This window comes from Mauremys reevesii, linkage group 8, assembly GCF_016161935.1.
Source record: "Mauremys reevesii isolate NIE-2019 linkage group 8, ASM1616193v1, whole genome shotgun sequence".
Classification (NCBI taxonomy): Eukaryota; Metazoa; Chordata; order Testudines; family Geoemydidae; genus Mauremys; species Mauremys reevesii.
In genome coordinates, this window is record NC_052630.1 from 36233596 (window position 1) to 36260343 (window position 26748).

At 50.5% G+C, this 26748-nt stretch overlaps 1 protein-coding gene across 1 annotated transcript; it reads right to left on the bottom strand.

Moving 5' to 3' along the window:
* Positions 1 to 673: 673 nt before the first annotated feature.
* On the bottom strand, positions 674 to 19200 carry APBB3 (amyloid beta precursor protein binding family B member 3). The gene is made up of 12 exons (XM_039484610.1): positions 19095 to 19200; positions 16168 to 16358; positions 15861 to 15937; positions 14267 to 14327; positions 13460 to 13606; positions 12892 to 13019; positions 12227 to 12341; positions 7837 to 7924; positions 6913 to 6996; positions 5624 to 5739; positions 4530 to 4715; positions 674 to 2323 (listed from the first exon to the last, which is right to left on the bottom strand). The coding sequence occupies exons 1-12, from the start codon at positions 19198 to 19200 to the stop codon at positions 2090 to 2092; spliced, it is 1533 nt and encodes a 510-aa protein (XP_039340544.1). The 3' UTR covers positions 674 to 2089.
* Between the last annotated feature and the right edge of the window lie 7548 nt (positions 19201 to 26748).

Genomic DNA, 26748 nt, shown 5'->3' on the forward strand with positions numbered 1-26748 from the left:
GCAGGTCCTACCCCCTTGCCAGGGATGCGTGGCCACTATAGACTGCAGTCTGCTCCAGGGAAAGGAGGCTAAATGGTGGCTGGCAGTAGCCATTGAGACAAGGTGGGGATAGAGGGTTGGGGGGGTCCCCTGGGAGGGGAGTCCCAGAGTGAGGGAGTATTGTGGGAGCAGAACCCCAAGGTAAAGGGGCACTGGGGTCCAGGAGGGACACAGAGCCGAAGGCAGGCGAGATAGAAGGAGGTGCTCCAGAGCTAGAGTTGACCTAAATCCCAAGAGGACCAGTAGGAGTCACCGTGCCAGTGAGTCTTCGCTTTGCTACAACATGGTTTCCACCTTTAGTACCGTCCACTATAAAAATTGTCCCAGTACCACTGCTCTGAGACATCTGGTGCCAGCCACTGCCAGAGACAGGCCACTGGACTAGCTGGACCATGGGTCTGATCCAGTCTGGTGGTTCCTATCTTCCTACTTCTGTGTAGCAGAAAAGTTCCTTCCCCCTCCCCTCACCCCTTCTAGCTTGTTCTGATCCCAATCTGATCCTCAGCAGGAAGGAGCTAAAGCAAAGATGGGGCTGGCTTGTGCTCGCTGCATGTTAGTGTTTTATTTGCACAAATGATCAGATAGAAAGTGTTACTGAGGTAGACTTCAGTCTATCGTAGGGGATCCCCCGGGGAACTGATAGGCAAGTGTAAAGAAATATGGGCGTGAAGACAGATTAAGGTGATTTCCAAACTGGGCAAGAGAACAATCCCTTTAAGGAACCAGCAGGTAATGTGTGACTGGCTTGCAGCTGGAGGGACAGCTGGTCCATACTATACCTAACAATTACAGCCCCAACTGGCCCGCTCTGGACACGGCTGAGCCAGGCACCCACTAGGCTTGGTGGGAATTCACACATGGGCTCCCCCCGGAGGAGTAGGAATTCACACCAGCTCATAACAACCCACTAGAAGTCCAACACTGATTTTCTTTTCCTACCTTTAAAATGAGAGTTGTCCTTCACAGGAGCACTGGTGTATCAGTGCCAGGCCTTGGGCACCAGGGTATCAGTACCTGGGCATCGGCTTGTTACGGAAGGGCTGCTCCCGTGTGCTGGGCCGCACGTGCTGGTGTTCCATGAGCACTGGCAGTACACACACTTAGTTATTGGGGCTGCATGCACCAGTTTGTTGCTGTGGGTTTGCATGTGATCACTAAGCAGTGCTCACGGGTTTGTTTTGGTTGGATTTGCGTCTGAGCACCTGGGCTGCTGCCACTGATATTTTTAAGAGCAAAGGAGGCAAGAATTCATTTAGAATTAAAACAATTCACAGCAGGAGGGCGAAATAGAGCCCTCCCTTCCCACAGGCCTCCTCCCATTCCCAGCAGCATGTTACCAGCTATTGAATGAAGTGGGAAAGGAGGCAGATCATTCTTTCAGAGTGTGGCAGGGGGGATGGTTAGTCAGTTGCCTGCAAAAGGCTTTTCCTCTTATCTGCAGCCAGTAGACACAGGCCCATGGCCTGTGCCTGCCCTCCATACTGCTGTCAGAAAATCAAAGGGGTTCATTGGAAGAGCCAGGGCTGAGGAGGTGAATCCCCTCTGTTGGCTCGATGGGTCCTGGCGATACACCAACCCTTCTTGCTGTGGTGGCAGCAGCGCCCACAGCCTTCAGCTACAATCAAGTTGAGCTCTCATTCCGAAGTGAATCCCAAGGAGCTGTGCCCTGACTGGAACATCTGCCCACCCCGGCCCCCGGCGAAGGCAGAACTTGGTTGCCTTCAGCCTGCGTGTCATGTTCGCTGCTGGCTGCTCCAGGATATTAAGAAACATTCCCTGCTTGGAACCATACATGTGCTGGGTCATTGCTACTCCCCCGAGCCCCCCACACCCACCTCCCTCCCCAGGGGGTTATCTACAAAGCAAAGGACTATTGGGTTCTGGCCTTGCCTCTGTGGCCAGCTGGGGCTCTCCCTGCGGGGAATGGACTCGCTCTTTAGGTCTGTCGGGCCTTAGCTGCAGGTAGAGCCAACAGATCTGGTTACTCTATTTACATAAGCCAGCCAACAATCCTGCTGCCTTACCCACCCTCCTCCCCAACAGCTGCACCCTATGGGGTGTGCAGCATGGAATGCTTCTGCCGGAACGCTTCCAAGAATGAGAAAACCCCCCTCTTCCGAGTGCTGGCGCCGCTGCTGTTTTTCTGCAGGGAGTGGCCCGTGGAAGGGAACGGGCACCCTGGGGAGTCCACAGATGCTGTCCTCTTCATCTTAAGCACCGAGCGTGAGCTGCCCTTCGGCCTCAGCCGCGAGGTGGAGGCCACCAGACACTTCTGGTACTGAACCTGTGACAGAATGGGAGCAGCGGGTCAGAGTGTCGCAGAGACCAGACTACAAAGAGTGCTCTGCCTCAACAAGAGTCCAGCAAGCAGAGAAGGGTCGTCGTCATCCATACACTGTGGGTAAACTGAGTCACAGAGCTATTAGGTAGTTGTTCAAAGGCAGCTGGCAGAGCTAAAGATAGAACCCAGGAGTTCTGACTCAGTCTGCCCCTTCATCTAATCGCTAGACTCCACTCTCTCCTAGAACTGGGAATGGAGCCAAGGAACCCTTTCTCTGTCCCTTCCTCTAACCACTAGAACCGCCTCCTTCCCATGCGTACAAATTGGCTCTGCATTTCACGTGTGCATCATACTTCTGAGCAGACTCTCCAGCTGGACGATACCAGCAAAAGGGCATCTTCAGTTCCCCCTACTCTGACCACTAAACCCCACTCCCCCCAGAGTCCTCTCCCACCCCACTCTCCCCAGCTCAGAGTCACCCAAATCTGCCCTGGCTTTAGCCCATTTCCTGTAGGTTCTTGTGGAGAGTGGTTTGTGAGATGCTGATGGCACCTTCTCTCTAGATGTCCACAGCGCCTCAGCTTCAAAAGGTTTTCCCTGGGAGCAGCCCCCCTCCTTGTACTCCCCAGGCCACTGATGTAGAGCGGACACAGGAAACAGCGAGGCAGTGGGAACCCAAGGAAAGGCAGCGAGTTCCAGGGGTGTTTTGAGGCAAGTGTCAGGGTATGGAATGAATCCGTTGGGGGGTGGAGTTTACATAAGAACAGCCACACTGGGTCAGACCAATGGGCCATCTGGCCCAGTATCCTGTTTTCTGACAGAGGACAATGCCAGGTGCTCCAGAGGGGATCAACAGACCAGGGCAAGTATTCAGTGATCCAGTCCCAGCTTCTGGCAGTTGGAGGTTTAGGGTCACCCCCAGCATGGGGTTGCCTCCCTGATTGTCTTGGCTAATAGCCATTGATGGACCTATTCTCCAGGAACTTATCTAATGGTTTTTTGAAGCCAGTTATAATTTGGGCCTTCACAACATCTCCTGGCAACGAGTTCCACAGGTTGATGGTGCGCTGTGGGAAGAAGTTTATTTCCTTTTGTTTGTTTTAAACCTGCTGCCTATTCATTTCATTGACTGACCCCTAGTTCTTGTGTTATATGACGGGGTAAATAACAGTTTCCTAGTCATTGTCTCCACACCATTCATGATTCTATAGACCTCTGTCATATCTTCCATTAATCATCTCTTATCCAAGTTGAACAGGCCCACTCTTTTTAATCTCTCCTCATCTGGAACCTGTTCCATACCCCTCATCATTTTTGTTGCCCTTCTCTATACTTTTTCCAGTGCTAACAGATCTTTTTTTCCCAGACATCTGTGTCAGATGTGAAAAATGAAAACCCCTCCCCCATCTACTCCCACACTAACCCCTCCAGACTCTGCCCCACCCCCATCTGTTCCCACACTAACCCCCCAGACTATGCCCCACCCCTGACCTCTAAACACTGTTTTCTACAGAGACTGTGGGTGCTCCCTTGGGTGGCCAAAGCCCGGCTGGGTGGGGGCTGGGCATGTTGTTTGGCCCCAAAGCATCCAGGTGCCTCCCCGACCTCAGGGCCTGAGGGGGCAGCTGAGCAAGTCGACCCGCTCCAAACGCCAAGGTGAGTTCCCTGACAGGGAACTGGGTTTGGCTCTAGAGGACATGGCCCCATGTGAGGGAAGACAGCAGCATGTCTCCCACCCCGCCCGGACCCTGCTGCAGACATGTACTGGCAGGGCCCACACGCTGTGCAGCTTTTTGAAAGCAGCACGTGCTTCTTAAGAGCTACAGTCTGTCAGTGATACCCGCACCTCTAGGGACCTAGGTGGCTCAGGGGGCTTGTTAGACCAGAGCCCACCCCCCCCGCCAAGGTGAGACAGAGCCCCTCATGGGGATGGTTCAGAGGTGAAACAGCCCAACGACCAGGGTTGGGAATATAGAGCCTGCAATGCCAGCCCACAGCAGGTGGGTTCAGAGCTGTCCCAGTCTATAGGTCTCAGTAGAGAGCAAGGACTGACTGGATCATGGACCCTCCTCTATAGGGCAGGGCTGAAGGAGAGCTGCCCACACAGCCCCGCTCTGGGGCTAGAGGGAAGGTGTCGGTCTCTAGGGCTCTCAGTCCAGCACCTTTCACCGCAGAGAGTTCCCCTGGGGTCGGGGTGGAGCACACTCACCATGCATGCAGCCTGCACAGCCTCTGAGATGGTGCCGGCATCCGGCTCACACCAGAAGGCCGTGCACTGGAAATGCTGTTGCCCCATGTCTACGATGAGAGCAAACGTGTGAGCATCCTTCCCAACCCCGATGAAGGTCACGTAGCGGACCTGGCACTCGAAGATGTGGGTATCTTCCTCACCAGCCTCAAAGGAACACACACGAGAGCAGTCACTAGACTCAGGCAGAGAGGAAACGACCCTGCCTCAGGGTTACCTCAGTGTCCTTGAGAGGGATCTAAAGAACCACAGCAGAAAAGACCCAGCATGTCCCGGCTAGGCCATCCCCTGGGCCTACGGCTTTGTCCCCTACTGTTCCCAGGGCTCCAGCCTGTACACGGGGAAGCAACTCCATGGCCTGATGGATAATGAGCCTTCTCCAACCATCAACCTATGTTCCCTTGGCTTCATTTTGCCTTATTTTCTCTCAGAGCCTCCTACATCATTCCTCTTCCTCCTGATGCCTACACCCTATGCGTCCTTGCAACTTCCAGCAGGAGTCCGGCCCCGCTGGCCTATTTACTGCTCAAGTTGGCAACACTCCTCCCAGCACCTCACTGTGCCTGCTGCTGGGTGGCCCCAGCAGCATTGAGCTCCTCTCGTTGCCCAAGGCCTGTGCTCACTGTCCCTTCAGGACAATTGATGGCAGCTATGTGGAGAACCAGACAAACCTCAAAGCCCACGAGCTGGCAGCGCTGAACTCCTTTCAGCCAGCCCTGAGCACTGCTGGCATTGCCTAGTGGCATTAATGAGCGAGTGGCTTGGAACCACAGGCTGAGGGCAGGTGGGAGGGCATTGGCTACAAGGTCAGTAGGACCTGTTCTCTGTTTGCATTTGCCAGAGGAGTGTAACCGGGTGGGCTCCAGGACAGCAGGGGCTGCAGTAAGAAACCCCCAAACCCACCCTAGAGCCTGTTCCACTGAATGCATGGGGGCTTCAATGAGTGAAGCCCCTGTATTCCAGAGGCAGCCACTCAGTGGGCACCCCTCAGCAGCAGGAGAGGGGTAGTTGCCCTGTGGTAGAGCCCCCAGAAGGCCAAGCATGTGGAATGTTACCTCTGCCTGGTGCACCGTCATCACCGAGTCTGACACACTGACAAGGGAGGGGATCCACTGCTCACGGCCTTGGCTGCTCATCACGGTCTCAATGGCCTCGTTCAGTATGTCCATCCCTGGGGAGATGAACAGAGGGGATGGACCACATCCTCCGCTCCTGGCACAATGGGGCCAGTTACCACTCACCCATCAGGCTCCTCTGAAGCCATCAGCCTACAGGACTCAGCGGGGCTGTGCTGCCCAGAGGGAAATGCAAGGGTGGGAGCGCTCTGTGCTGCCGGTGTCCAGTGGGGTGGGGATAGATAGGGGCTACAGGCAGCTTCATCCAGCCAGAGGGGCGAAGGGAGGGGTGCACAAGCAGCCCCTTCAGCTAGGGTGAGGCACGGGCAGCACCTGCTAGAGACTGGCAGGAGATGCCAGCAAATCCTGCAGAGATTGCAAGTTCCATGGTTACAGGGCAGTGTCACTGGTGCAGAAGCCACTGGAGACACTGAGTGGGGAGACTCCCTGGGGACCAGGGGCAGGAAGCAACACAACAGGGCATATAGGCTGCAGCAGTGCCCCAGACTAGCCCTCAGTGCTTCACAACATGGATTCTTTGGTGCCACCCCCCAGGCCAGCCCACAGCACAACCAAGCCTCACTACTGCCCCCCCAACCCCGGGCTGGTCCACAGCACAGCCAGGCCTCAGTGCCCCCCGCCCCCAAGAAATAACCCTCCAGGGTTGCCAGGCATCCATTGGCTCTGGTCAGCACCGCTGATTGGGCTGTTAAAAATCTGGTCAGTGGCAGTGGGGCTAAGGCAGGCTCCCTGCCTGCCCTGGCTCCACGCAGCTCCCGGAAGCGGCCAGCATGTCCAGCTTCTAAGCACAGAGGCAGCCACGGGGACAGCACACAGAGCCCCCGGCCTCTCTGCCTAAGAGCCAGAGGAGGGACATGCTGGACACTTCTGGGAGCCACCTGAGGTAAGCGCCGCCCAGCTGGAGCCAGCATCCTAAACCCCCTCCTGCACCTCAACCTCCTGCCCCAGGTCAGAACCCCCTTCTGCACCCTAACTCCCTCCCAGAGCCTGCACCCCGCACCCCAACCCCCAGCCTGGCTGCGCTTTTCAGGAGCTCTCTGTGCTGGCTTAACTCTGCTCCCATTGAGGCCAGTGGCCATTCAGCCACCGACACCGTTCAGTGGGTGCAGCGTCCCCCCCCACCCCCGCGTTCTCTTTCAGTACGCAGTGGCCCATATGATGTAACAGCATAGGGACTGTAGCAAGAGCTTCCCCCCAGGGCTACTCACCCATGGCTTTGGGCACCGGTAAGCTGCCAATATACAGGGCTTCGTACTTCTGTATAGACTGCGTCAGGGTGTCCCCAGTATCAACTGCCAGAGACAAGAGCAAGCCAGAGCAAGTTCTCCTCCAGCTCCTCACCCCCTTGAACAAAGCCCACCTCTTTACCGAGGGTGGGGGGCTTCATTGTATTACCCCCAGGCAAAAACCGACCAGAGGGCTGCCCAGCTAAAGGATGCCTGTTTGTGTCTCAGGCACGGGTGACGTGGATTTCCCCACCTAGCACCAGTCGCTTGGCTTCAGGGCTTACAGGACAGAGAGAGCAGGAGGTGAGCCATTCTGCTGGGGAACAGCCCTCCACCACCCTGGGATTGGTTCTGTGCATGTGGGGTTGTTTCCTTCTCTTGAAGTTGTTCTAGGAGCACCCAGGCCTTGAGCCCAGCCCCACAGGCTCCGAGCACAGCCCAGGGCACACCTTAGGCCTTTCTTTCAAGGAAAGGTTGTGTTGTGCTAGGTCTCCCCCCCACCACCCTGCTTATGAAAACAGGCTGCCATGGGTACAACGGGGCAGGCCTTGGAGAGAGAGAGCAAGCCCCATCCTCTGGCATGCAGCCCAAAGCTCCTATCTATAAATCGGGGGAGGGGCGCATCAGTTTGAGAGCTGATATCTCAGCCCCTTTCAGGGCTAGAAAGGAGCACCCTGTACCCATGGGCAGGGAGTTCCCAGCTGTCCCATGGGACAAGGTGAGGGTTTCTATCCTTGGTGAAACCCCAAACTCCCCCCGCACCTGCCTATGGCTCTGGGAGGGAGTTTGGGTTGGGGGAGGAGGTCTGGGGTGCAGGCCCTGCACTGGGGCAGGGGATTGGGGTGCAGGATGGGTGAAAGGTTGGGCTCTGGGAGGGAGTTTGGGTGGGGGAGCGCCCTGGAGTACCTTGCAGCGGTAAGTTGTCTTGCGAGATGGGCTGCAGCGTGATGGATCGAGTGAGGCTGTTGCTGACCACTGCCCGCTCGGCCATAATCTGCATAGCACAGAGAAACACCATCACACAGAGACTTCCCACAGGCCTCTGCTCTCAGATCCCGGCTGGTGGGGCTCAGGCCCTGGGCGGTCAGGCAAAAACACCCCTGCTGGGTAGCAGGATAGTACCAGGGAAAATGAGTGTGGCTGTCTCCGGCCTGGTGGCTAGAGTCCTAGCCTGGGACTCAGGAGACATGTGTGCTAGTCCTAGATCTGCTGGTGACCTTGGGCAAGTCTTTCAGTGACTTGGTTTCCCCATCTTGCCTTTGAGACACGCTATATAGGAACGAGCTATTACTCTCATTAGCACTTGTACAGCTCAGGGGGAGAGAGCTGTACCATCAGGTAGGGACCAACGAATTGTGGAGGTGAATCCGTGGTTACACAGGTGGTGTCGGAGAGAGGGCTTTGGATTCTTCAACCGTGGGATGTTGGTCCAGGAAGAAGGAGTGCTAGGAAGAGATGGGATCCACCTAACGAAGAGAGGGAAAAGCATCTTTGCAGGCAGGCTGGCTAACCTAGTGAGGAGGGCTTTAAACTAGGTTCGCCGGGGGATGGTGACCTAAGCCCAAAGGTAAGTGGGGAAGTAGAATATCAGGAGGAAACACAAGGAGGAGGGTACAAGATGGGAAGCCTCCTGATTCATACTGAGAAAGTAGGGCAGTCGGCTAGTTATCTTAGGTGCATGTACACGAACGCAAGAAGCCTGGGAAACAAGCAGGAAGGATTGGAAGTCCTGGCACAATCAAGGAACTATGATGTTATTGGAATAACAGAAATGTGATGGGGCAGTTCAGATGACTGGAGCACTGTCATGGATAGGTATAAACTGGGCATAAACTGTTCAGGAAGGACAGGTACGGGAGGAAAGGTGGAGGAGTTGCACTGTATGTAAGAGAGTGGTACAATTGCTCAGAGCTCCAGTATGAAACTGGAGAAAATCCTGTTGAGAGTCTTTGGGTTAAGTTTAGAGGTGAGAGCAACAAGGGTAATGTCATGGTGGGTGTGTGCTACAGACCACCAGATCAGAAGGATGAGGTAGACGAGGCTTTCTTCGGACAACTAACTGAAGTTTCCAGATCACAGGCCCTGGTTCTCATGGGGGACTTCAATCACTCTGACATCTGCTGGGAAAGCAATACAGCAATGCCAGACAATCCAGGATGTTTTTGGAGAGTGTTGGGGACAACTTCCTGGTGCAAGTGGTGGAGGAACCAACTAGGGGCCATGCTCCTCTTGCTCTTCTGCTTACAAACAGGAAAGAATTGGTAGATGAAGTAGAAATGGGTGGCAACCTAGGCAGCAGGGACCATGAGATGGTTGAGTTCAGGATCCCGACAAAAGGAAGAAAGGAGAGTAGCAAAATACAGTCCCTGGACTTCAGAAAAGCAGACTTTGACTCCCTTAGGGAACTTGGGAGGCTAATATGAGGGGGAAACAGCAGAACTAAAATTCATTTGCAAATTTAACACCATTAATTTGGGATTGAATAGGGACTGGGAGTGGCTGGCTCATTACAAAAGCAGCTTTGCTTCTCCTGGAATTGATACCTCCTCATCTATTATTGGGAGTGGACTACAGCCACCCTGATCGAATTGGCCCTGTCAATACTGGTTCTGCACTTGTGAGGTAACTCCCTTCTCTTCATGTGTCATTCTATAATGCCTGCATCTGTAATTTTCACTCCATGCATCTGAAGAAGTGAGGTTTTTTACCCACGAAAGCTTATGCCCAAATAAATGTTAGTCTTTAAGGTGCCACCGGACTCCTTGTTGTTTATGAAGGGGAAAGGAATCCAGGAGAGCTGGCTGTATTTTAAAGAAGCCTTGTTGAGGGCACAGAAACTAGCCATCCTGATGTGCAGAAAGAATAGCAAATATGGCAGACTTGGCTTAACAGTGAAATCTTCGATGACCTTAAACTCGAAAAGGAAGCTTACAAGAAGTGGAAATTTGGACAGATGACTAGGGAGGAGTATAAAAATATTGCTAGAGCATACAGGGGTGTAATCAGGAAGGCCAAGGCACAGTTGGAGTTGCTGCTAGCAGGGGTGTGAAGGGTAACAAGAAGGGTTTCTACAGGTATGTTAGCAACAAGAAGGTGGGCAGGGAAAGTGTGAGACCCCTACTGAATGGGGGAGGCAACATAGTGACAGATGATGTGGAAAAAACTGAAGTACTCAATGCTTCTTTTGCCTCGGTCTTCACAGAAATGGTCAGCTCCCAGACTGCTGCACTGGACAACACAGTATGGGGAGGAGGTGAGCAGTCCTCAGTGGTGAAAGAACAGGTTAAGGACTATTTAGAAAAGCTGGACGTGCACAAGTCCATGGGTCCAAATCTAATGCATTCAAGGGTGCTGAGGGAGTTGGCTGATGTGATTGCAGAGCCAATGGCTATTATCTTTGAAAATTCGTGACGACTGGGGGAGGTCCCAGACAATTGGAAAAAGGCAAATATAGTGCCCATATTTAAAATAGGGAAGAAAGAGAACCCGGAGAACTACAGACCAGTCAGCCCCACTTCAGTCCCCGGCAAAATCATGGAGCAGGTCCTCAAGGAATCAATTCTGAAGCACTTGGAGGAGAGGAAGGTGATCAGGAACAGTCAACATGGATTCACCAAGGTCAAGTCATGCCTGACCAACCTGATTGCCTTCTATGATGAGATAACTGGCTCTGTGGATATGGGGAAAGTGGTGGATGTGATATATCTTGACTTTAGCAAAGCTTTTGATACAGTCTCCCAGAGTATTCTTGCCAGCAAGTTAAAAAAGTATGGATTGGATGAATGGACTATAAGATGGATAGAAAGCTGGTTAGATTGTCGGGCTCAATGGGTAGTGATCAACAGCTCAATGTCTAGTTGGCAGCTGGTATCAAGCAGAGTGCCCCAGCGTTCAGTCCTGAGGACGGTTTTGTTCAACATCTTTATTAATGATCTGGATGATGGGATGAATTGCACCCTCAGCAAGTTCGCAATGTCACTAAGCTGGGGGGACAGATAGATACACTGGAGGGTAGGGATAGGGTCCAGAGTGACCTAGACAAATTGGGGGATTGGGCCAAAAGAAATCTGATGAGATTCAACAAGGACAAGTGCAGAGTCCTGCACTTAGGAAGGAAGAATCCCATCCACCGCTAGAGACTGGGGACCAACTGGCTAAGCAACAGCTCTGCAGAAAAGGACCTAGGGATTACAGTGGATGAGAAGCTGAATATGAGTCAGCAGTGTGCCCTTGTTGCCAAGAAGGCTAACAGCATATTGGGCTGTATTAGTAGGGGCATTGCCAGCAGATTGAGGGAAGTGATTATTCTCCCCTGTTCAGCACTGGTGAGACCACACCTGGAGTATTGTGTCCAGTGTTGGTCTCCTCACTGCAGAAGGGATGTGAACAAGTTGGAGAGAGTCCAGAGGAGGGCAAAGAAAATGATCAGGGGGCTGGGGCACATGACTTGTGAGGAGAGGCTGAGGGAACTGGGGTTATTTAGTCTGCATAAGAGAAGAGTGAGGGGGGATTTGATAGCAGCCTTCAACTACCTGAAGGGGGGGTGCCAAAGAGGATGGAGATAGGCTGTTCTCGTGGTGGCAGATGACAGAACAAGAAGCAATGGTCTCAAGTTGAAGTCGGGGAGGTCTAGGTTGGATATTAGGAAACACTATTTCACTAGGAGGGTGGTGAAGCACTGGAATGGGTTACCTAGGGAGGCGGTGGAATCTCTATCCTCAGAGGTTTTTAAGGCCCAGCTTGACAAAGCCCTGGCTGGGATGATTTAGTTGGTGTTGGTCCTGCTTTGAGCAGGGGATTGGCCTAGATGACCTCCTGAGGTCTCTTCCAACCCTAATATTCTATGATTCTATAATCAGGTAGGGGAAACTGAGGCACACAATGGGGCAATGACCTGTCTGAGGCTACACAGCAAGTCTGTGGCAGAGCAGGAATTGGCATTCAGACCTTAATGACTCTCAGCCCTGTGTTTCACCCACAATGCTCATCAGTGCCCTTGCCATGGTCTCCGCTCCCCAGGGCCAGGCTGGACGGTCCCCATTGGATCAGGGAGCGACTCCTGTTGGTCCTGCCTCATGCTGTTCCCAAGCATGGATGCTGCTCTGGGAGGCCTCCCAACAGCCAGAGGCCTGGAGCATGTCCGGTTCTGAGACACCTGCCAACAGGAGGGGAACCTGGCTCCTAGTCCAGGAGAAGCCTGATCTAAAGGAGTGAAGGAGCATGTGGCCTCAGGACTCCCTGCCAACAGCTCAGCAGAGCTGACGGAGCCAGGCTGGGCATGTCCCCGGGAGCATACCTTGGAGCACATCTCATGCAGGGCCTTGGCGATGGCTTTGGCAGGCACGTTACAGTGGAAGACATGGCACTTCAGCATGCATGTGTCCTTGTCGCTGGCCACGAAAGCAAAATCCCTGCAAGGAGAAGAGAGTGGGGTGAGTAGGAGGATGGATGTGGGGCGTCGGCTCTGCCCATGGAAGCCGAGCTACATTACCTGTCCCTGCAGCCAGCATGGCAGCGTGTGGAGAGAGAAACGGAGACAGCAGTTAATGCACTGATTCCTGTGAGGCAGCAGCGAGCTGGGACATGCACCTCAACGCACCCCTCACCAGCACTTCCCTAGGGGCCTGCTGGGAGGGGAGGAAAGGCCCACTGCAGAGAACTAGCTGCAGTACCAAGCAATGCCCTGTGTCCCAGCAGGTACAGTGCAAGGGAGCCATGCCAGCCCTGGGCTGCAATGCCCTGCGTTGTGCTATGTGCAGCGATGCCCCATTGCTGGGGTGACACCACGTCCTGGCACCAGACCCTAAGGGATCACAGAGCGGTTTGAAATGTCCCTGGAGGCTGGATTACAGGACCCGGGGCAGTCCTGCCCACACACCAGGGAGTGTGCCTGCTGTACCAGGGTGGCAAGGGCTCCCCCAGAGCGAGCTCCGGCAGCCCCCCAACCCCTCAGCCACTCACCTGCCATTGTTGCAGCCCACCCCCCAGACACGGATGTTGATGATGGGCTGGCAGTGGATCAGGCTATGATCCAGAGGGTCCAGCAAGCTCATTGTGTCCTTCTTCAGAATCATCACCATGTTCTGGCCCTGCAAGGAGAGAGCAGGGGCGCTCAGTGCACAGGCCTCCCCTTCCCCTCCCCAGGCTGCCCAGCTCCCCCTCCCACCCAAGCCAGAGGGGTGGCCAGAGGCAGGTGGGGATGGGACACCCTCTCCCCCACCAGGAGCTTTGAGGTCACCCCCAGGATGCATTGTTTGGGGAGGGCAGTGCCTGCATCTGGGATCAGGATGGAGGGGCAGGCTGGGGGCACATGGGAAGTGACTCTCACCCTCTGCCCAGTGACCCTGAATCGGGCAGAGTCGTGGCTGCTACTGAGATGGCAGGAGATCCCCATGGAGAGTCACTAGCCAGGCTTGATGGAAGCCAGGACTCTGGGGCCAGCGTCCTGACTCTTATGAGCAGATCCACGCTCCTCCTAGGCACCCGTGGCACCCAGTGGTCTCTTCCCCATGTCGGAAAAGGGACTCACCTCACCCCAGCTGCTCGCGGAGTCCCGACCCTCACACTTGCTCTGTGAGAGCTGCTGGATGCAGTTATTCACCGCGATGCTGCTCTTGCCCGGGGCCAGGTCCTCCTCCGGGATCTCCACCCAGCCCAGGGAGCGCACAACAAAGCACTGAAGGGGGAGACACATGGGGGTCACACTCAACAACAGCCCAGACCCCCCCACCAGCTCCCCTCAGCCTCATTGAGCCTGACAGAGCCAAGGCCAATATAGTGACCCAGTCTGGGCAGAGGGCTAATCGACACAGTATAAACAGCTTCTGCTGGGCCAACCCCCTGGGGTCACCGCCATGCCAGCCTCCCAGGACTCTGAACATCAATCAACTGGTCCCAAGGGCCCAGCTAGCCCAGCTACCAGCACCATCCTGTGCCTCTGGAGGTTCTGCTGGGTGCAGGGGAATGGACTAGATGACCTCTCAAAGTCCCTCTCCAGTCCTATGATTCTATGAAGCCAGCAGCGCACCTGGGTGAGAATTCAGGGCTCCACTCACGCTCTGTCTGTTCCCAGGGCTCACTCACAGCCAGCCAGGGAGTCATGAGAGCATGCTGGGTACTGAAATGCACCTCAGGAGGCTGCCCGTGGCCACTGGACAGGAGCAGCCCAGCCACACCAACAGCCTCCAGGGCCCAAACTCCTCCACTAGATCATCCCAACCCCCTGTCCCAGCCCTGAGCCCTCCTGCACCTCAACCCCCTGTCCCAGTCCTGAGCCCCCTCCCGCACACTAACTCCCTTCCAGAGCCTGCACCAAATGACCCCTCGGTGACAGTACCTTGGAGCCAGGCTCTGTGCCGCCAGGAGGGAACTCCTCCCCATGCCAGGGCTTGAAGGTCCTGCAAAGGAAGGCATGGCATTAGCCATGGCAATGAGCCGGGCATGGCAGGGAGCAGCAGCAGGACTGCAGCGGGCTGGGGGCCCCTGCCTAGGGCCGGAAGGCATTGCTTACTTGCCCTGGCCTGGTGGGTGCTCACTGGGGTGAGGTTTCTTGATAGAGACCCTGCCCCACTAGGAACTGGACCCAGGCCCACCAGCTGCTTCCACACAGGCCACCAAACAGCCATGAGTTGGGGCCTAGGACGTTAGTCACAGGACTCCTCCTTCCCATTTCCCCATCAGTCCATGTGATCCCACAGCAAAGAGAACCAGCCCTTTTCTCCCATTGGCAGCACCAACAAACAGGACTCTCCCAGAAGAGGTGTAAGCATGTGCCCGCAGCACCCCGACCCTGGTCTCCGGAATCCACTCATCTGTCGTGACACGGGCCCCACTTCATGATCCAATGCAGAGACAACACAAGCTCTTGGCCCTACTGCCCCTGGGATCAGGGTGAACCCTCTCCTCTCCCCCTCCCCCAAACTCTGTGCCCAGTCCCACCCCTGGGAGCAGGGCAAGTTCTCTCTCTCCTGAGACACTGTCTGGCCTGGGAAGATGTTGGCTGCTCCTGATCCAAACAGTATGACATGCCCCCATTTACCATTGTGAAGGGCACATGCATTCTCCGGTGTGCCAAGCAGGAATGCGGCATTTGCCCTAACAGATCAAGCCATGCCAACCCACCTAGCACAGCATCCTGCCACCTGCAGTGGCTGGTACTTGATTCTTCTGAGCAAGTGATAAACAAGAGACACCCCAGGAGGCACCTGGCCCAATGTGCAATGCTGCTCAGGTGAGATGGGGGGTTCCTTCCTGACCTGCTCACCAGGGCCCTGAAGCATGAAGTTTGATTCCCCTTAGTTAGCTGCCTAGCCAGATGTTGACAGTAAGAGAGTTTCTCCATGTGTAGATTTGCTGGCACATGGCTGCAAGTTAAGCCAGTGGATTTGGGGGCTGTCCATGCAAAGGCTTTGCCTCCCAGAGCAGGGAGGGCAAGTCCTGCTCTTCAGGGCTGGGGCAGGAGGTCAGGGTGGTTTAATTAATCCCTGGGTGCCACATGGCCAAAAAGCCAGGGAAAAACTGGGAAGTTTAGAGAGGAGACCCATGAGCACTGAGGAGGCTGGAGGAGTGGCTATGGGGAAGGGGTTCCCTGCATGCCAGGTGCTCAGCAATGACTATGTGGGAACAGATAGCTGACACCATGCAGCCCGGGGAGAAGGAGGTTCCTTAGAGGAGGACTGAGCATGGAACTAAGAGGAATGGGATGAAATTAAGAGGAAAATATAGTTTGATTGTCAGGAAATGGCTTCCTGATCGTGAGGCACCCATGGCTGTGGAATTGCCTCCCCAGGGAAGGAGCGGGACCCAGCACTTGGGATGAAAGCTGGGCTAAGTCCTAAGTCAAACCCTAGCAGTAGGGATTAACTCAGGGAGGCGAACACGACAAGGTGCCAGTGACTTCTCTCCCATGGGGTTTGTGCGGCGAGCCCTACCTTCTGGGCAAAGATGCCACTGGACTGGGGATGGGTCTCTCCTCGGACGCAAGCTTTACTGCGGCTGCCGGCAGATCCTGAGCAGAGACAGAAGAAGAGACTCGTGAGAAGGCCACCAGAGAGCACATGGAGCTTGTGTGCAGATGAGTGTTCCTGGTGGGTGCAAACCCCCCTGTTGACACAGCCCTGCTTAGCCCTGGCCATCTCCCCTCCCAGGGTGACCAGAAGTGATTGATCTAATCTCATTCCTCCCACATGGAACTGGCAGTGCTAAGTCTAAAGCCGACCTTCTCCTGGCATTCTGTACCGTTTCCTGCAATGCAGCGTCTCCGCTAGCCACCAGACTCCCTCCCAGGCCAGAAGTGCACGACGGCCGTTGCCACTGCGTGGTGCCTGTGGGAACATGCCAGTAGTAGGTCCCTGAGGAGTCGTGAATTTTCCTCCATCCTGGGGGAAGGTCGGGCTCTGTCTCCAGATTCTGGTCACTCCACAGGTTATCTAGGAACACAGAAAGCATCAGGCAGCTGAGGTCAGGGTTTGTGGAGCAACTTTCATCCTAAAGGATCCCAACGCACTTTACAGATACTGCACTGTCCCTTTACCCCTGGCTGAAATGCAGCCACCTCTGGGGTGAGACACAGCACTTGTTCACCAGCAACCCTACATGATAGTTTAGGACCAGAAAGATATTACAGCGCATTCGGCTGGCCAGGACACGGACGCAAACACTCCAGCTTTTTAAGGGCCAGGGGCCCCGGGGCCAGCCAGGCCTGTTCACTTTATCAGCCCCAGCTGGAAGGGGTCAGGTGTGTTCTATAAGAAAGAGGGGTTAGCTCAGCTGGAGGAGGGAAAGGGGCTCCTGCAGTAGCCCCTGGAGCTGGAGGGACTGAGAGAGGCAAAGCGGGAAAAGCCCTGGGTGGGCAGAGGAACTGCTGTTGGGTTTAATGTCTGCCCAGGTTTTACATCTGGAGACTAAAACTGTGTCTGGAAAAAGAACAGGAGTACTTGTGGCACCTTAGAGACTAACACATTTATTTGAACATAAGCTTTTGTGGTCTAAAACCCACTTCATCAGATGCATGCAGTGTATTTTCAACTGCATGCATCTGATGAAGTGGGTTTTAGCCCACTAAAGCTTATGCTCAAATAAATTTGTTAGTTTCTAAGGTGCCACAAGTACTGCTGTTCTTTTTTGCTGATACAGACTAACATGGCTACCACTCTGAAACCTGTGTCTAGAAAGAGACTTTGGACAAGGCTGTGAGTCCCTCATCAGCTGGGGAGACAGGCCAGCACCTCTCCCGCAGCACTGACTGCAGCCAAGTGATCGGCCCCAGGAACTGAGGCAGCAGCAGTTAGCCTGGAGCCAGACCGGTTAAGTCGCTCCTGCTGCAGGATCCTTACGACTCAGGCCATCAGGACCTGTCCTCAATCACAGAAATGCAGGGCTGGAAAGGACCTGGAGAGGTCATCAAGTGCAGCCCCCGCGTTGAGCCAGGACACAACGCTGGAATGCAGCACCTCCAGCAGCACAGCACCCCTAGAGCCATTCCGAGGTACCCATTCCGTAGGAACTCAGAGGGAAGGTGCTGCCTCTAGGATACAAACAGCTGTGCATTATTAATAAGGCACCAAGTGAACAAATCAAAAGGACATGGTCCCTGCTCTCAGAAGCTGACAGTCTATGTAGGGGCATAACCTGACAAAACAGAGTGGAAAGAGAAATGGGGGACAAGGGCATGAGGTAGTTGAATGGTGCTGCACGTTGTTTGCTTTATATAGATGTGGTGTCACATTAACTGCTATGTGCATGTCTTATGCAGTGTTGGTGTAGGCGTGTCAGTCCCAGGGTATTAGAGAGACAAGGAGGGTGAGGTAATAGCTTTTATTGGACCAATTTCTGGGTGAGAGAGACAAGCTTTCATGTGCATGTCTTGTGAGTGCATCATCTGTGTATCCAACACACACACACACACACACACACACACACACACACACACACACACACTAGGCTCAGTATGCAGGGAAGGTCAAGGTAATTTTGTTTCCTGGTTCCATGGCACCAGTCCAGTTCACTTCCTCTTTCGACAGTCTAGAATCTACACTCTTGTCCTGATGAATTTCAGCCAGGGTTGAGCCCTGATCCAGCTGTGATGGGGGAAGCCCCCTGGTTGTGGTGGAGCTGGCATGCTCCCAGAGAGTGGAGAGAGCATGAGGCAGGCGGGTCACTCCTGAGCCTCCTTGTATGAAGTCCAGTGGTTCATACTTAGATGAAAAAATTCACGTCACAGAGGGGTGAGCTTAGGTGGAGGGCCCAGTGCTGAAGCGCCCCATGCACTAAACTCCCTCTGAAGTCCCTGGTGACTCTGAACACAGAGGACTTGTAGGATCACATTCTGAAATGCTAACTGCGCATGGAGCCCCTCCCTCGGGAGCTCCATCCAACTCTCACTGTAACAGCTGCTCGTCTTCATCTACATTCTTCCAGTAACTTACATCCCAAAGCACTTTGCACACACTAGCCATGCAGCCCCACTGAAATGCAGCCAGCTCTGGGGTGGAGGGCGGCACCTAACGGCACACAACAGCAAATTCTCATTCTTTTGAGAAGTACCTTTAGCACTGCAGCACACAGAACCCTGAGTTCTGAGCTCTCATCCATAGGAAGTGCACGGTGTTGGACTTCTTATCCCCAGAAGGAGAAAGGGCCGGACTGACCCCTCTGGAACTGGCAGGGAGCCTGAAGGTATGTCTGCACAGCAAAAAAAGCTCCATGGCAGTGAGTGTCAGGGTATGTCTACACTGCAAAATTAGGTCGATTTTATAGAAGTTGATTTTTAGAAATCAATTTTATACAGTCGATTGCGTATGTCCACACTAAGCGCATTAATTCGGCGGAGTGCATCCTCACTACCATGGCTAGCATCAACTTACGGAGTGGTGCACCATGGGTAGCTATCCCACAGTTCCCACAGTCTCTGCCACCCATTGGAATTCTGGGTTAAGCTCCCAGTGCCTGATGGGGCAAAAACATTGTCGCAGGTGGTTTTGGGTACATGTTGTCAGTCTCCCCTCCTTCTGTGAAAGCAATGTCAGAGAAGTTGTTTTGCACCTTTTTCCCATGCAGACACCATACCACGGCAAGCCTGGAACCCTCTCAGCTCAGCTCACCATCACCGCTGCTGTTGTGTCCTGGGTGCTGCTATCAGCAGACAGTGCAGTACGACTGCTAACCGTCGTCATCCACAGCTTCCGCTGCAACTCTGCTCTCGTAAATGAGCTCAGTCTCAATAGCAAATTTCTCCAAGTTGTCAGAAATCTGCACAGTGCTAACCGTCATCATTCACTGCTTCCACTGCAACTCTGCTCTCCTGCTTTCCTGAAGACGCCGTACCAATGCAAGCATGGAGCCCGCTCAGCTCACCGTCACCACTGCTGTTGTGAGCATTGTAAACACCTTGCACATTATCCTTGAGTATATGCAGAACCGGGCTAAAAGACGCCAGCACAAGGAGGATTTTAATGAGAACATGGACACAGACGTTCCTGAAAGCACGGTCTGTGGCAACTGGAACATCATGGCAGCACTGGGCTGGTTGATACAGTTGTGAAAGTAGAATAAATTATATTACAAAAATAGATAGGATTAAAGAAATGCTGTCTGTACCTTTAAGGAAAATCGCTGGAATGCTGGAGTCCAGGTGTCAGGAATACAGACATTAACATAGAACAATTGCACCGTTTAAGGGCAATTGGTGAAGCATTAGCCTTAGATCGATAGGAGTTAGTAAGGAAGTAGGATATGCATGCTATGCCCCAGGTGAATTTTGCTGTTTTTCTCCTTTGTCCCTTTGTTTAATTCCCGCTCTTTTATCTGTATAAATAAGACTGTTTGGGTCTTGCATGAAAAAAAACAGGAGTACTTGTGGCACCTTAGAGACTAACAAATTTATTTCAGCATGAGCTTTTGAGAGCTAAAGCTCACTTCTTCGGATGCATAGAATGGAACACACAGACAGGAGATATTTATACATACAGAGAACATGAAAAGGTGGAAGTATGCATACCAACAGGCAGAGTCTAATCAATTGAGATGAGCTATCGTTAGCAGGAGGAAAAAAAACTTTTCTTGCATGGCCGCTCACATTATCTGGGTGTTATTAGCAGAAGCGCTGTGCTAATAAAAACAGAGTGGTCTGACAAATTGTGAGTCTTGATTCTAACTTTGACAATTTGGAGGTTCCACCGAGATGGCAACCGTCTTCACTGGGGCTGTGTGATCCCTGACCGTTTTGTGGGACGACCGTGGCAGCCGGCACCTGGGCATTTGGCCCAAGCGGTCCTCCTTCTGAACGGAAGGGTGCACAACCACAGTGAAGTCTACGCCATCGAACCTGTTGGTTCCCACTCTGTTCTGGTAGGGATCCCGGGATCTGACATCAGGAATCTGGTCAGGTAATTATTTCTGTGTTTTGTCCGGACTGAGGACTGTCCTGTCTCTGTGTCTATCCGTCCTCCTGTGGAGTGTTTGAGTCTGGGTGCCATCTCCGTCCGGGGATCGGCCGACCAAGGGGTTCCTGTCCCCGCGGTCTGAGTGAGTGGAATCTGCACAATCGCAGCCGCACCACACTTTGGGTAAAAGCCTTGGTGTGAAAGCAAGGGCGATTGAGGCAGTAGCCTGTGGGCTCCTTTTGTGTGTTGCTCTGACGAACCCGAATTTCCTTCTTGTGCGATTGGTGTGTGAAGTCCTCCTGTATGGGTAACCAGACGTCTAAGTCAGGACAGTTCCCTAAACGAACGCTGGCTCATTTTATATATTTAGGATGGGTCCAGACTCCTGTAAGAAGGGTCCGGACTCCTGTAAATTTCTGGAAAAATGGTCTAGGCTAACTCAGGGGGATCCCAAAACTCAGTGGCCACTGTTAAAATCTTGGAACAAGACCGAGTGGACGTCTTAAATGACAAACTCGGCCAACCTAAAACTAAATTGGCTAAAGAAGAGGTTAATTGTTTCATTCAGTGGTGGGAAGAGGCAAATCGTAGCTGGACAAAATAAAAAAAAAAACTCGCCTCTCTCAAATATTAAAATAATAAGTTGAAAGGTTTATTAAAAGCCTCCTCTCCCACCACCAGACCGAGCGCTCCCCTTTACCCCGTTCTCAAAAACCCACCCCGGATCGATCCAACCCCCTTAATACTCCCATCTCATTGTAAAAAGGACAAAAAGCAGGATCGGGCCCAGAAAAGCAGGCAAGCAACAGATAAAAAAAAAAAACTGAAAAACAGGTTGGAAGCCCTAAGGGCATAGTGTTGGCAGTAAGAAAAGCAGTAAGTGCAGGCATGAACCCCTGGAACAATACTTAAAATGGTGAAATCTGAGGTGATAAAGGTGTTATTTTGGGAGATAAACAAGTGATTTATGGAAAGAGAGTGAAAAGTTAACTCTACAAAGGCTGGAGAGAATTAAGCAGTTAAACTTTGTGAAAATGTTAAAAAGGACCATGTTAAAGAGAGAGAATTCTTGGTTTCTTTGCAGCCATTCTGAAGGGAAAATGGGCCCTTTTCCAAAAGAGTGCCTGTAAATAATCCAAATATATATAGAGCTATGTAAAAACAAAGCAGTGTAAAGGAATAGAAAATGTGTATGTATCTATTTGTCTGTGAAAATATGTAAAGTTCTAAGAAGCTAAACCAGCACATCTGGTTTGTAAAACTCCTGTTTTGTAGGTGTAAGATAAATTGGTTTTGGTTTTGTTTTTAATGCCACTAAAAATTCATTTGACTCTTAATTCAAAGTTGCAAAACTGACAGACCTTTTTGCAAGACACAGGTAATTAGTGTTGTTTGGCTTTGGGATTTAGCACTTAACCCTTAAGGGGTAACTTGATTCTTTATAAAATTTAAAATGTTTTTTAAATAAAAACCAAGTCATGGCTAAAAACCAATAGGGCAGTCAAAATCAGGAGAATAGGGAGAGATTCTGGAGTCTTTTTGTTTGGTTGGTTGTTGTTGTTTTTTTGTAACAATAGAGAGATTCTGGAGTCTTTTTGTTTGGTTGGTTGTTGTTGTTTTTTTGTAACAATAGTAGATAAGAGCTGTAGTGAAAGAATAAAAAAAAAATATATAACATTGCCCCTCTGAAGCAACAGCAGAGGTGAGGTGCACAAAACAAAAAGAAGCAATGTTAAAAACACTGAGCCTTAAAATGGCTCTGTGTAATCAGACTGTCACTTTTGATAAGGGTACATGAAAACTCTGTAAGAAAAAAAAAAGAAACAGTTACATCGTATGTAAAAATTGATATGGCTAATGTTTAAAAAAAAAAAGTTGTAATATAGAAGGAATGTGCTTTTTCCCTAGGACATGTGCAGTGTATATTGTAAAAAGGGGTAAAAGAAATACAAATGAAATATGCTACTGAATTAAAATCCTATTAGGGCTCCAAAAAGAGCCGCAATAGACTGTTTTCTTTTTCAGATCTGTGTGTGTTTTGTAAGCAGGAGTTGAAAGTGGAAAGAAATCAAAACTCTGGTGGAAGTTGATTGTGTCCCTTTTAAGACAGAGTCTCTGAGCTCTGCTGATGGCTTTGAATCCAAAAGCCAAGCCTATGTTGATGCAAATTACCTAACTGATAAAGGAAGGTGAAAACTGCCAGCACAAAAGAAATTGCCTAAATAAAAGACATGGTATAACAAGATCCCTTTAAGAGATTTGATGCTAAATGTTACTGTTAATATTAAACATTGAAATAAATTTAATGTTAGTAAGTACCCCTGTAACAACGTATAGTGTGTATGATTTTTGGAAAAATCCTTGAAGGTAATATGGTAATGATGCTTCTCAGCTATTACCTGTGAATAAACTTAAAACTTAACACAGCAGGCAAAACATTACAAACTTGGTCTGCTATATAAGAGGAAAAACTTGAGGTCCACCACCTCATGAATTTAATAACTAAACAGTGGAATACTTTTCCCATAACTCTTAAAAAGTAGAACCCATTAAAACCTGGCCTGCCTATAGAACAAAAAAACCACAGGAAAATATGGGGGTAATTCCTCTGTTTTGCCTGCAATCAGCAAGGGTATTTGTAAAAGAAAGGAATCTTTTAAGCGACAATCAATGCCACCCTGAAAGGGGTAGAAAAATGTTTTTTTGTCTTTTAGAAAATCAGAAATGAAAGTTAAAACAAACAAACAAACAAAAAAAAACATCCTGTGATAGCTATGGAATGTACTGAAATGCAGATAGTTAGAACATAAGATGTTTTGGGTAATATCAGAAAATATTAAGGTTTTGATGCATCTGTTAAATCAAAGGAAAAGATTATTGTTTAATACCTATCAATATAACTGGATGCAGTATGTCTCCAGTACGGTAAGACAAAATTTGTTAAGTGAAGAAATTGTTGTTAAAATTGCACACCAACAGGCTCTGGAAGCAAAGATATGGAAAGTTAGCCCACTCCACAGATTGCACCTGGGATCCTTCTGGCTACCTCAGACCTCAAGCCAGTGGGCTGGGAGGAAGGGAGACTATTGGACACTAGAGGTTGTACCAAGTGGACTCCTCAAAAGTGGGTATGCTTATCCATGCCTGTTGCTCCAAAGCCCTGTAGTAAAGACACCTCACTAGGATCCTGTATGTGGGATAAAATTAATAATTAGACCAAAGTATTGTATAACGGGCAATGTGTGTGTTAATTCTTGGAAAGAAGTGTTTTAAAAGGATAAAAGTGTTAGCAACCCACCAGTAGACAAATGTACATGTAATGTAAGTACTGTGTTTACCAATAATCACATTTACTATTTGCCACAACCAAAAAGTCTCAGCTTACTGTAAGCACTGATTTAGCTGAGTTCTCTATCAGTCTTGGCATTGAATGGCAAACAGTTACCCATTATCTGTTTAAAAAGGTAACATAGTTCCTAAAAACAAACGAACAAAACAATGTGGGAAACAGAACCATTCATATTATCTGGATGGTCTCCCACAACTACTGGCATACTACTGTTACTACCCCTAATTGTTTTTGGTTTTAAATTATATGTGTTTAACTGAAATGTTTAAAATATGCTGGTGAATAAAACAAATGTATGCAAAACTAGAGCCTCAGGCCCAAATCACCTCCCAGTATTTTTACTACATAAGAAGTGACACTGGCGATTGATAATCTTAGTGTCAAAAGGGGGATATGTAGGAGCTGGACTTTATAATGTATAATTTGATTTCATCCTGCTAGCCACCCTTTTTGAATAGCAGAAAGAAATGACCCTCTGGGACTATAAAATTCTGTTTTCCCATATGCATTACAAATTGGGCCCTCTCTAAGGGCTTGGCTACACTTACAAATTTACAGGATTCTCTATTGTGTCTATGTTAAGTAAATTAGAGAAACATTGAAGGCCTGGGTCTCAATGTAAATTGTCTTGGTTATTCATTGTAAAACTTAGCAAGGTTTAATTTGCAATGCCTTTTTTGCTCGATATAAAATACTACTGTTTGTATTCTCAATCTGTTTGTGTGAATGAGGAATGAATGCATCAGGAAAAGATAAGGTGTGAAGGCCATTGTTATAGCCAGAGTCAAGGAAAGAAGCAAAAAGACTTAAAGAGTATCAAAGACTCATCAGGCACTGCTTACTACCCAGACGGCTGTTAAACTGTCTGGCATCCGCAGCATGAATACATGCTTTGCCGTGTAAGAATGCACCACCCCCAGCGAACCAATCATCACCTCAGGACCACACAGAGTCAATTTTGACTCCAGAAGATGACGTAGAGGAACAGCCTGCAATACCTTACAATCTACGTTCTCGAAAGGGTTGCCAGAAGCAGACGACTACCTAAAGCAAGGCCCAAGAAAAAGCAGTAGTGAGCCTAGCGCCTGCTGCCTGGTGGACATAAAACTGTGACTACAGTTCCCTCAGTTGAGGTTGTCAGAACCAGAAGGGCCCTGCCTCCAACATGTGGTGCCTGTTCCTCGGCTGTTGGTGTCTGAAGGTCTGGGGAGTCCACAATGACAATTCTTTTATCCAGCAGCAAGTGTGGATAGCTCAGACCCTTAATATTTCTAAATGCTGGGTCTGCAGCCACATCCCAGCCCACTGTCAAACTGATGTTCCTGTCCTGGCTATCCCACTCAATTCCCCAGACCTCACTGGAGGACCTCGTCCGTTTAATACAATATGGAACAGTAATGACACCTGGGAAGAGACTATTGGCAGTTCCTTTAACCCACTTGGGGGAGTAATACACCGGGCAAAAAGGCTCCTGAGGTTAAAAGAAGTAGTTAAAATAATGGCAAATAAAACTGGAGAAAGTTTTAAGAGCCCTGGCCAAAGAAACAGGGGCGGTCCGACAGGTGGCCCTCCAAAAAAACCCGTCAGGCATTGTACATAGTGCTGGCGGCAAAAGGAGGGACCTGTGCTCTCATTGGAAAACAATGTTGTGTGTTTATACCTGACGATACCAATGAGGTAATAGATCACGCTAGCCACTTAGAACAAATCACATATCTTCCCCATGAAGAGCCGAGTTCTTTATGGAAGTGGCTAAGTAACCTGTTCAATTTCTCTGGCATAGGAAACTGGTTGTTTCAGGAAGCCCTGACTATCCTGTTTGGAATCCTAATAATTTTTGTATGTTTTCAGTTAGTCTCCTGTTGTACCCAAAATTGTGTGAGGCATGCTACTCAGGTAACTGCCCCAGAACAGAGTGCTAATACAATAATTTTAAATATTGCTAATGAACAAAGAGATAAAAAAACGGTTAATATGTAAAACCCAGTAAAATTTTGGTCATGGCGTAAGCTTGACCAAAAGGAGGGATTGTGAAAGTAGAATAAATTATATTACAAAAATAGATAGGATTAAAGAAATGCTGTCTGTACCTTTAAGGAAAATCGCTGGAATGCTGGAGTCCAGGTGTCAGGAATACAGACATTAACATAGAACAATTGCACCGTTTAAGGGCAATTGGTGAAGCATTAGCCTTAGATCGATAGGAGTTAGTAAGGAAGTAGGATATGCATGCTATGCCCCAGGTGAATTTTGCTGTTTTTCTCCTTTGTCCCTTTGTTTAATTCCCGCTCTTTTATCTGTATAAATAAGACTGTTTGGGTCTTGCATGGCCGCTCACATTATCTGGGTGTTATTAGCAGAAGCGCTGTGCTAATAAAAACAGAGTGGTCTGACAAATTGTGAGTCTTGATTCTAACTTTGACACAGTGGAACGCCAATTCTGGGCCAGGCAAACAAGCACAGACTGGTGGGACTGCATAGTGTTGCAGATATGGGATGATTCACAGTGGCTGCAAAACTTTCACATGTGTAAGACCACTTTCCTGGAACTCTGTGATTTGCTTTCCCTCACCCTGAAGTGCATGAATACCAAGATGAGAGCTGCCCTGACAGTTGAGAAGTGAGTGGCAATAGCCCTGTGAAAGCTTGCAAAGCCTGACTGCTACCGGTCAGTCGGGAATAAATTTGGAATGGGCAAATCTACTGTGGGGGCTGCTGTGATCCAAGTAGCCAATGCAATCATTGACGTTCTGTTATCAAAGGTAGTGACTCTGGGAAATGTGCAGATCATAGTCGATGACTCTGCTGCAATGGGGTTCCCTAACTGTGGTGGGGTGACGGATGGAACACATATCCCCATCTTGGCACCGGAGCACCTTGCCAACCAGTACATAAACCACAAGGAATACTTCTGAATGGTGCTGCAAGCACTGGTGGATCACAAGGGACGTTTCACCAACATCAACGTGGGATGGCCGGGAAAGGTGCATAATGCTCGCATCTTTAGGAATTCCGGGAGGCTGTTCGAGCAGCTGCAAGAAAGGACTTACTTCCCAGACCAGAAAATTACCATTGGGGATGTTGAAA